This window comes from Dendrobates tinctorius, unplaced genomic scaffold (genome assembly GCF_039654945.1).
Source record: "Dendrobates tinctorius isolate UK_male_01 unplaced genomic scaffold, ASM3965494v1 ptg000124l, whole genome shotgun sequence".
Classification (NCBI taxonomy): Eukaryota; Metazoa; Chordata; class Amphibia; order Anura; family Dendrobatidae; genus Dendrobates; species Dendrobates tinctorius.
This window is the reverse complement of record NW_027361792.1, coordinates 3,752,566-3,764,582: the sequence shown is the minus strand read 5'-3', so window position 1 is coordinate 3,764,582 and position 12,017 is coordinate 3,752,566. Positions and strand designations below refer to the sequence as shown.

Genomic DNA, 12,017 nt, shown 5'->3' with positions numbered 1-12,017 from the left:
TTGCGATCTGTGCCTGGTTTAAAGACTGGAGAAGTGAACGTCTCCATTGGAAAGAGCATCACCTGTAAGTCTCTATAACTGCACTGTAATCGCCGATATGTTCTTTAGGCCGGGCTCACACCACCATAAAACCACCATAATTATGTAAATAAATGTTACTCAGGTTGGGGGGCCCACTCAGAGGTGTTTCGCCCCCCCCCAGGCTGAACCCTTAGCTACGCCTCTGCGTTTTAGGAAACCTCAAGCAGTTAGACGATGCTCAAAAGCCTGACCATGTGAACAGCGAGGTGTCTTTACGTTCCTGCGCATGCGTTCCTTCTTTTTTACGTTTAAGGAGCTCTTTTCTCAGGAGGTTAAAAAAGACGCCATGTGCACATCTCCCAAAAAGAGTTTTGGAAGCGTTTTCTTTCCTGATGTGTTTTCTTTTGCAGCCTCTTGATTGAACGTTGCATAATTTGAGTGGTTTCCATCAGGATCCGCTTTGCAGAAGTGATATGCACTTTTTTTTCCCACCAGGCCTTTTTATTTCTTTAAAAAAAAAAAAAACCCTCAAACAAACAAAGTGAATTTCCAGTAGAATTGAATAGCAAGAGTTTTTTGAGCAATTTTAGGAGAATTTTGGAGCAGATTCCGTGTGTGCACATGAGCTTAACATTACGGAAATTAACGTAATCCGTAATCAGACGTGTATTTTGGACATCACGGGTCCTAATGCAAAAATGTATATTTGGGCCCCCGACTATCAAGTAGAATGATTAATAAGATGAGGTCCAGAGGGATATTGAGCGTCGGGGTGCACCTGTTACGCCCCCCCACAATAACTAATGACCCGGCACCTATGGGTTCTCGTGAATATTCCCTTGCAGTGAGTGCACTCATACATTATACAGCTCTACATGGAGTGGGGTCTTCCTGCCCGTCTGAGTGCAATGACCCCCCATGTCTTCGAGGCTCTTCCTCCAGTGCGGTCACTGGTCTGTCAGCTCGTACTGGGATGAGCAAGGGGGGGATATAAATATCTTGGTCAGAGCTGAAGGGCTATGGCTGAGCTGTGGGAGAAGATCAACACTTCAGACAAGTCTCCAGCAGCTAAAAGACAAGTTGAGATCAAGTTCGAATAAACTTTGCAGGAGTCAAGCCCCCTTTTTTTTTTTTTTTTCTTTCCTTACAGAAGACTCCATGCGAGCTCAGAAGACCACTCCTCCTTTCGAGCGAAGCAGTTGGTTTCTTTGATCTAAGTATAAGTGGAGCTGGAGTTGAGGTATTTTTAGAGCAATTGACTCCTTAAACCACGTGTGCCCACGTTGATCAGGATGACTGTTCAATCGGCCCTTGTGCCAATCTTGCTCTTGGTGCTGGTTTCGGGCATGGTGCACTGCGTGCCGTTACTCGCCTCCCAGAGAAATGATACCCAGGACCGACATTGGGAGACCCTATTTTCTAGGTCAATGTCTAGGATCCCGGGAGAGAGGAAAGACGCAAACCGGGAAAGTGACTATTTGCTAGGCATCAAAAGGCTGCGGCGGCTTTACTGCAACGTGGGCATTGGCTTCCATATTCAAGTTTTACCCGATGGCAAAATTAATGGGACGCACAATGAAAACCGAAACAGTGAGTACATTTTTTTTTTTAATATAAATTGTGCAATTTGACAGTGAAGACTATGAACCTGAAATCCTCTGTGCTGCTGCGAATTAAGACATTTCCCGGTCAAACGGATTATAGAGCTTCCTGATAACTGGAGGGGGAAATTTGCTTAATAATTGCACAAAGCAGCGACACAGAAGTGACACTTAATGTCGCCGCCGGATTGGGTTCTGCTTGGTTGCAGGCTGCAAGATTAGTGTCACTTTAATGTGATCTTGCCTTGAGTGTGTGGAAGGGGGGCTCCCGGTGGTCTTGCATTTATGTAGATTTAGGAACTAATAAAGGCTTAGGAAGCCGAGATAATCACTGGCTTGTTCTATCACAGGAGACGTCAGGTGCGGCACCAGCGCTTGCACCACTGACGGACAGAAATACTTTGGGGAATCGAATGACACTCGTCACTCAGAACTGAAGACTTTTTTTTTTTTTTAGGGAAGGGATGAACATCCGTGGTGTCTGTACGACCAGAGCAAAGCTAAACAGATACTGATATTACAAAACTGTAGGAGCTTTGTGTGCCGCCATATGGTGCCCATATAGAAAAAGCTGAAAAGTATCTTCTGTCAGGTTTCATCTCCCCGACAGAGAAAACCTCCATGAAACCAAAAGTATTCTTCTGCAGAAAATGGCGCCATACATGTTTCTTCGCACCGCAGTTATAATACAGATGATTTTATTTTTCAAGTGTAAGAAGTGTAACTTTTTAACTATATTGGCTTCAGGGAAGGGAAAAAAAACCTAAAAGGGTATTCAATTCTGCAAAAATGTCACATTTAGAAAGATTATCAAAAGATTTATAAAGTAGTAAGAAATTTACATCAAATGTCGCATTGAGTCGTGGCAGCATATAGCAGCAGTATTACGGTATAGGCTGTGGTTCTTCTTTATAGGCTGTGTTCAGTCAATCACATTTTTATGCATTTTTTTGGCATAATTTGTGAAAAGGAAAGAAAACTGCGATGTTCTGTTATTTCATTACAAGAAAAGAATATCAGTACTGTACCAACGCAAAGCCAAATGCAACGAGCAGTAGAAAGTCACTTTTCTATCAAAATGTCTGGCAGAAAAAGCATCTGATAGTGATTTCTGCCCCCTAGTAACACGCGATACTCAACAGAAAAAATAGGATTTGGGACAACACTAGGAAGACGAGTTCCGGGCAGTCAGACCTTTACTATCAAAGAAAATCTGAGAGGTGCCACGTAGTAGGATGGAAAGTAAAAAAGCAAGGATGGGCTGCTTACATATGGGGTATAAAGGGGTGATCTGCTCATGTATGGGGTACATATGGATGACTTGCTCACGTATGGGGCGCATAGGGATGATCTGCTCACGTATGGGGTGCATAGGGATGATCTGCTCACCTATGGGGCGCACAGGGATGATCTGCTCACGTATGGGGTACATATGGATGATCTGCTCACATATGGGGTGTATAGGGATGATCTGCTCACCTAGGAGGTGCACAGGGATGATCTGCTCACGTATGGGGTACATATGGATGATCTGCTCACATATGGGGTGTATAGGGATGACTTGCTCATGTATGGGGTGCATAGGGATGATCTGCTCACATACGGGGCGCATAGGGATGATCTGCTCACATATGGGGTGCATAGGGATGATCTGCTCACGTATGGGGCGCATAGGGATGATCTGCTCACGTATGGGGTGCATAGGGATGATCTGCTCACATATGGGGTGCACAGGGATGATCTGCTCACGTATGGGGTGCATAGGGATGATCTGCTCACGTATGGGGTGCACAGGGATGATCTGCTCACATATGGGGTGCATAGGGATGATCTGCTCACATATGGGGTGCATAGGGATGATCTGCTCACATATGGGGTGCATAGGGATGTTCTGCTCACGTATGGGGCGCATAGGGATGATCTGCTCACATATGGGGTGCATAGGGATGATCTGCTCACATATGGAGTGCACAAGGATGATCTGCTCACATATGGGGTGCATAGGGATGATCTGCTCACATATGGGGTGCACAGGGATGATCTGTTCACATATGGGGTGCATAGGGATGATCTGCTCACATATGGGGTGCATAGGGATGATCTGCTCACATATGGGGTGCATAGGGATGATCTGCTCACGTATGGGGTGCATAGGGATGATCTACTCATGTATGGGGTGCACAGGGATGATCTGCTCATGTATGGGGCGCATAGATATGATCTGCTCACGTATGGGGTGCACAGGGATGATCTGCTCACGTATGGTGTACATATGGATGATCTGCTCACATATGGGGTGCATAGGGATGACGCTCACGTATGGGGTGCATAGGGATGATCTGCTCATGTACGGGGTGCATAGAGATGATCTGCTCACATATGAGGTGCATAGGGATGATCTGCTCACATATGGGGTGCATAGGGATGATCTGCTCACGTATGGGGCACATAGGGATGATCTGCTCACGTATGGGGTGCACAGGGATGATCTGCTCACATATGTGGTACATATGGATGATCTGCTCACATATGGGGTGCATAGGGATGATCTGCTCACGTATGGGGTGCATAGGGATGATCTGCTCACGTATGGGGTGCACAGGGATGATCTGCTCACATATGGGGTGCATAGGGATGATCTGCTCACATATGGGGTGCATAGGGATGATCTGCTCACATATGGGGTGCATAGAGATGATCTGCTCACGTATGGGGCGCATAGAGATGATCTGCTCACATATAGGGTGCATAGGGATGATCAGCTCACATATGGGGTGCACAAGGATGATCAGCTCACATATGGGGTGCATAGGGATGATCTGCTCACATATGGGGTGCACAGGGATGATCTGCTCACATATGGGGTGCATAGGGATGATCTGCTCACATATGGGGTGCATAGGGATGATCTGCTCACATACGGGGTGCACAGGGATGATCTGCTCACATATGGGGTGCATAGGGATGATCTGCTCACATATGGGGTGCATAGGGATGATCTGCTCACATATGGGGTGCATAGGGATGATCTGCTCACGTATGGGGTGCATAGGGATGATCTACTCATGTATGGGGTGCACAGGGATGATCTGCTCACGTATGGGGTACATATGGATGATCTGCTCACATATGGGGTGCATAGGGATGACGCTCACGTATGGGGTGCATAGGGATGATCTGCTCATGTACAGGGTGCATAGAGATGATCTGCTCACATATGAGGTGCATAGGGATGATCTGCTCACATATGGGGTGCATAGGGATGATCTGCTCACGTATGGGGCACATAGGGATGATCTGCTCACATATGGGGTGCACAGGGATGATCTGCTCACATATGTGGTACATATGGATGATCTGCTCACATATGGGGTGCATAGGGATGACGCTCACGTATGGGGTGCACAGTGATGATCTGCTCACGTATGGGTGCACAATGATGATCTGCTCACATATGGAGTACATATGGATGACCTGCTCACGTATGGAGTGCACAGGGAGGATCTGCTTACGTATGGGGTGCACATATCCCAGGTTATGTGACTTCAGGCATCATATCTAGCCAGGTTGAGATGGGTGAAATAGAGCAAGGCATGTACACAGTGATGTCAACCAATCATCCTCACTGAAATCTCCGTCAGAGCGCAGCTCTGTATTACATGCAGTCTGATAATGTTAGGATATAGCTAACACCAGCAGGACATGGTGGATTCATAGAGATCAACAAAAGGCAACTGCAGTAATTAGTGGCCAACAGAAAATGTATAATGCATTGGTCGCCAGATTTCTGCAGTTTCTCTGTGACATGGATGAAAATGCAATGGCCCCGGTTCCTTATGCCAGGTGTATTGTACATCAGTCCTAATGAAAGAAGCGCAGGAGTAAAAGCGCCAAATTTATGTAGAGGCAAGAAGTAATATTGAATATGGTGCATCTTACAGCCGTGCGCCTCCGCCAGAAAGGTCACTCCATCCGGGGGCCGGTGTACATTTCTGGAGTAAATGTAAGTCACTTTTGCAGCAGATAGTATGATGAATTTATGAATGTATCCGGTAAGCTTGGCCATGCCCCATCCAGCCCCGACTCTGCCAACTTTGGAGGATCTGGCCGGGACTGGCGTAAAAACATAAAAAACTGCAATTTTTTTTAACATTTCAAGATGTTTTACAACAGAATTCTGGCAAAAAAAACACAATGATAAATCGGGACCAAAGTTTAATTTGTGTGTTGGTGGATAGACGGATAGATACGTGGATGGATATATGGATGGATCGATGAGTGGATAGATGGACGGATGGATAGAAGTATGGATAGATGAATGGATAAATGGGTGGATAGATCGGTGGATAGCTGAATCAATGGATGGATAGATGAATCAATGGATGGATAGATGAATCAATGGATGGATAGATGAATCAATGGATGGATAGATGAATCAATGGATGGATAGATGAATCAATGGATGGATAGATGAATCAATGGATGGATAGCTGGATCAATGGATGGATAGATGGATCAATGGATGGATAGATGAATCAATGGATGGATAGATGAATCAATGGATGGATAGATGAATCAATGGATGGATAGATGAATCAATGGATGGATAGATGAATCAATGGATGGATAGATGAATCAATGGATGGATAGATGAATCAATGGATGGATAGATGAATCAATGGATGGATAGATGAATCAATGGATGGATAGATGAATCAATGGATGGATAGATGAATCAATGGATGGATAGCTGGAGCAATGGATGGATAGATGGATCAATGGATGGATAGATGGATCAATGGATGGATAGATGGATCAATGGATGGATAGCTGGAGCAATGGATGGATAGATGGAGCAATGGATGGATAGATGGATCAATGGATGGATATATGAATCAATGGACATCATCTGCAAGGAGTTTGTATGTTCTCCCCGTGTTTGCGTGGGTTTCCTCCGGGCACTCCGGTTTCCTCCCACTTTCTAAAAGACATACTGATAGGGATTTTATATTGTGAGCCCCATCGGGGACAGTGATGATAATGTGTGCAAAATGTAAAGCGCTGCGGAATATGTTAGCGCTATATAAAAATAAAGATTATTATTATTATTATTATAATGGATGGATAGCTGGATCAATGGATGGATAGATGGATCAATGGATGGATAGCTGGAGCAATGGATGGATAGCTGGAGGAATGGATGGATAGATGAATCAATGGATGGATACATGGATCAATGGATGGATACATGAATCAATGGATGGATAGCTGGATCAATGGATGGATAGCTGGATCAATGGATGGATAGCTGGATCAATGGATGGATAGCTGGATCAATGGATGGATAGCTGGATCAATGGATGGATAGCTGGATCAAGGAATGGATAGATGGATCAAGGAATGGATAGATAGATGGATCAATGGATGGATGGATAGTTCGGTGGAGAGATGGATGGATGGATGGACAGATAGATAGTATTAAAAGAATAATAAGATCCTATTAGATTATCGCATATCCCTCCCAGTCTTATTGTTGTGTAATAAACCTATTTCTAAGGCTGTGTGCACACGCTGCGGATTTTGCTGCGGTTCCGCAGCGGTTTTGGCCGCTGCGGACCCACAGCAGTTTCCGCTGCGGTGTACAGTAGCATGATTCCCTATGGGAATCAAAAACCGCAATGCAGACGGTGCGGAATTTTCCGCGCGGATTATCTGCGGTTTTCAATCCGCAGAAAGAATTGACATGTCAATTCTTTCTGCGGATTCTGCTGCGGTTTGCCCTCTCCTCCATTGAGGAGATGAAAAACCGCAGGACAAAACCGCAGAGCAATCCGCAGGTAAAACCGCAGGTATTTTGACCTGCGGTTTCACCTGCGGATTTTACAAAATCCGCGCGGATGAATCCGCACCTAATCCGCAGTGTGTGCACACAGCCTAAGAGTAACGAATGTTCATGGAATAAACGAGGAATTAGATATTTCTTCCGTTGGTTGGAAAAGAATGTTTTATTTGCATAGAAAAGATGAACAATAGTTGGATCATATCATAGTCTTAAGATTGAAAGACGACAAAAATCGTTCAAGCCCAACCCATAACCTAAATGTAGATAATGATCGTTCTACGAGACCATGGGAGGATTCAGAACCCATTCTGGATACACATGGTTGGTGTTTCGGGTCATCATCGTGTAGACATAGTATAACAGATCACGGACTCATCCCTTGTTACACTGCAACATCAACAATAGCCGAAAGTGCAAGAACATATCCAATGTAAAACAAGAATTGAGTGGGGGTAGGAGGGGTATGAAGCTTCTCATGTTGAACACTTGTGGACTTGTTATAACTTATTTTATTATAGGTTTGTTGGAAATTTCTCCGGTGGAAGTTGGAGTGGTGAGTCTATATGGTGTGAGAAGTGGACTATTTGTTGCCATGACTGGAAAAGGAAAGCTGTACGGATCGGTAAGTTCAGACGTTCCTTTAGATATTTCCAGCTATTATGTATATCGCTAGATATAAAGAGATTACTAGGAATAATGAGAGCACAGACTGGCTGTAATGGTTACAGGTAGAACTGGTGCGGCCATGTGTGGACCAAGGGACACAACAGTAAAGTGGCGCTCCCTACTGTTTACTGGATGGTGTGGAGGGATCAGTCACCGCTCTGCCATGAGTTGGGGGCATTAGTTCTTGCACAGGGGACCGAATCTGATTAAGTCCAAGTAATCTTAGGACACAAAATGACTTATACAGACGGCTACAATTAGGACTTGGGAGCAGGACACACTGTCACACAAGGTTAGTTATACTGTGCGGTACATTTAATACGTAAGGGGAGTTATTCCAAGCTACCACTTGCATACTTGAAAGTACATGCCATTCCTAACATTGTTAGCCCCGTCATTTAATTAATCTTCTCTGGTGGACGCGGATCAGATCCCTGGAGACCATTCACGCTGTAAATCATATTTTATCAGGGGCACAATAAAAAGAAAGTGGAGAGTTTCATGTAGTCGCCCAACAGATGATGATGACCACATGGGAAAACCTTCCTGCCGCCCGGTATGTGCCACACCAGGACGTTTTTGGGTCCCTAAATTATAAGAAACATTGTACAGCAAATGGCAACATAGAGGTTCCCTACAATTCCTAAAAAGACTCCTGTGTGCCGCCATAGGACTTCTGGGGAAAAATACACTATTATTACTTACACACATAGTCGGCCAATTGTAGTCTATGTTGTCATAGTAAAAGATCTAGGCAGCTTCCATGTAATTTTATTTCTATTTTTTTGGGGGAAAAAAAATCTTAATTTTTGATAGAATAGAATAATATAGAAATGAGTTCGGGTTATAGAAAAAAAACCTGAAACAAAATCAGGGGGACGATCCTTGCTCAGAGAAAGAAATGTAATGTAAGGGGAGCTCCATAGTCGAGAACAACAGAGGAAAGTCAAAAAGTCAACTTTTTTTTCCATACAAGTCTTTTTTTCGGCAACCATAAATCTGCGATAAACAAAAAGATTAAATAATTTTGTGCGTGCGCTAAGCATTCTTGGCTAGCGCACGCGCAGTATGCTTTGTCCAACTGCGGGCAAAGCCGAAAAGCCTGACTGCGCGTGCGCCGGTTAATTAAGCCCTGGAACACAGCAAAATACTTCTGGGGCTTAGTTAACCGGCGCATGCAAAGTCAGGCTTTTCGGCTTTGCCCGCAGTTGGGCAAAGCATACTGCGCATGCGCTAGCCAAGAATGCTTAGCGCATGCGCAAAAAATGGCGGACACCTACTCCTATTAATAAAAAAACTGCGGATGGCGGCCAAGGATGGGGAGGCGGCACACATCGGGAACACCGCCCATTGGACCAGACCGAACTCGTTTTCATCGCCCGCCAAAACCAGGTGACATATTCCCTTTAATGGGATTACAATCAGGTGTGAGTGGGTGACCTATTTATTTAAAAAATGGTGATCTATCAAAGAGATGACAAGTGATCTTCACAACAAGTTTGTAGAACGAACCAAGGACATTTTGGAGGCCCTCCGAAGAAGGAGTTGTTGATGTTCATCAGGCTGGAAAAGCTTACAAACTGTCTTTAAAAAGTTTGGACTCCACCAATCCACTGTCGGACAAATTGTTTACAAATAGAAGAAATTTAATTACCCTCCCCAGAAGTGGCCGACCAACTAAGATTACGCCAAGATCAAGACGTATAAAAGTCTGCAAGGTCACAAAGGAACCCAAGGTAATCTCTAAGCAACTAACGGCCTCTCTCACATTAGCTAATATTAAGGTCCATGAGTCCAGCATCAAGAGGATCAACTGAACAAGAATGGTGTGCATGGCAGGATTACAAGGAGGAAACCACTGCTCTCCAAAAGTAACATTGCTGCCCATCTGCAATGGACAAGGCAGAAGGATATTATTATTATTATTATAGCGCCATTTATTCCATGGAACTTTACATGTGAAAGGGAATATACGTAAAAAAAAAAAAAACAAATTCAATAACCTTGACCAAAACAAGTCCAGAAGGAAAGAGGACCCTGCACACGAGGGCTCTTAGTCTACAAGGGATGGGTGAGGATACAGCAGATGAAGGTAGAACAACGATTCTCAAAGAAATGTCCAAGTTTAATATTTTTTACTCAATTGCTTGATTTGATTCTTTATCTACTGCCAAAACTTGTGCAAAAAATTATGTAGTTTTAGCTCAAATTTATGCAAAACTCTAAAAAAGGGCTCACAAACTTTTAAGCACCACTGTATATATACGTAAGGCAATGAGTTAGCTTTGAAGGACCGGTTCCACGGTACTTGCTCCATTCAAGCTTTGAACAATACACAAAGTCTTTGAACTTAGAACACAAAAGTGACGCTGCCCGTAGACAACGACCGAGGGCGTCATTACATGCTAAAATGGTCGGATAAGTCTTTGTTAACCACAAGAAAATACATGTGGGTATAACTCCTCAGTTGTTCATAGGAACCACAGACCCATCAGGGTCCACACCTGTCCATTTGTTACTTTTGATGCTGCATGTGTTTTCATTTTGATCTTTTTGGTGGATATCTTATTTTCCGGAGAAGTCAAATTTTTAATTAAATTTTGTATTCATTTTTGAACAGTTATAGATCTTTACAAAAAGGTCAACATATATCAACCAGATAGTGAGAACATGTCCTTAAAGCAGATATTTTGGGGCGATCCCTTAACAATCTCTGTACGATGTATGCCCCACTGCGCTCAGAGGTCGGCTGAGCAATTAATGGATTGTGACCTGACCAAGCATTTCTTTTGATTCCCTGGGATATAAGAATACTGCAGATAATAATGAGATTTTGGGGTAAATCCAACTAATTTTAATGATTTGCCAAAATGGAATATCTATGGTCCACCATAGACATTAGATTGAATGCAGATCACACCAAATTTGGATGGATCTGCCATCAGTTTGACCGAATGGCCAACTAACTGTCCTCCAAAAAAACATTTCGGACTCATTTTGTTGATAGGGGATATATCATTTATGAGACCAACAGTTCAAGACGTCCAATTTGATTAACATAATTTAATTATTTTTCTCTTATCCCCTTACAGAAACATTTCACTGATGAATGCAAATTCAAGGAAACGCTTCTTCCCAATAACTATAATGCATATGAATCGAGACGCTACTCTGGGATGTACATAGCTCTGAGCAAAAATGGAAGGACAAAAAAGGGGAACCGAGTATCTCCAACTATGACAATGACACATTTCCTGCCTCGAATCTGAAAGCACTGGCCCTTGAGAAATCCTCAGGAAAAGAGCTCCTAAACTTGAGAAATCCTCAGAAAGGAGCATCTAAGCTTGAGAAATCCTCAGGTAGGAGCTTCTGATGTTGATAAATCCTAGGAAAGGAGCACCAGGCCTTCAGAAATCAGGAGAACCTAACATTAAGAAATCCTCAGAAAAGAGCTTTTGATCTTGAGAGAGCTTTGGAAAGGAGCACCTAATCTTGAGAAATCTTTGGAAAGGAGCTTCTGATCTTGAGAAATCCTCAGAAAAGACCACCTAACTTTGAGAAATCCTCAGAAAGGAGCTTCTGATCTGGAGAAATCCTCAGAAAAGACCACCTAACCTTGAGAAATCCTCAGAAAGTAGCTTCTGATCTTGAGAAATCCTAAGAAAAGCCCACCTAACCTTGAGCAATCCTCAGAAAGGAGCTTCTGATCTGGAGAAATTCTTGGAAAGGAGCACCAGACCTTGAGAAATCCTTGGAAAAGAGCTTCTAACCTTCAGAAATTATTGGAAAGGAGCACCAGACCTTGAGAAATCCTTGGAAAGGAGCTTCTAACCTTGAAAAATCTTTGGAAAGGAGCTTCTGATCTTCAGAAATCCTTGGAGAGGAAC

The 12,017-nt window shown here is 43.7% G+C and overlaps 1 protein-coding gene across 1 annotated transcript; it reads left to right on the top strand.

Moving 5' to 3' along the window:
* Positions 1 to 1,269: 1,269 nt before the first annotated feature.
* On the top strand, positions 1,270 to 11,402 carry FGF4 (fibroblast growth factor 4). The gene is made up of 3 exons (XM_073541824.1): positions 1,270 to 1,611; positions 7,983 to 8,086; positions 11,223 to 11,402. The coding sequence occupies exons 1-3, from the start codon at positions 1,314 to 1,316 to the stop codon at positions 11,397 to 11,399; spliced, it is 579 nt and encodes a 192-aa protein (XP_073397925.1). The 5' UTR covers positions 1,270 to 1,313; the 3' UTR covers positions 11,400 to 11,402.
* Positions 11,403 to 12,017: the final 615 nt, after the last annotated feature.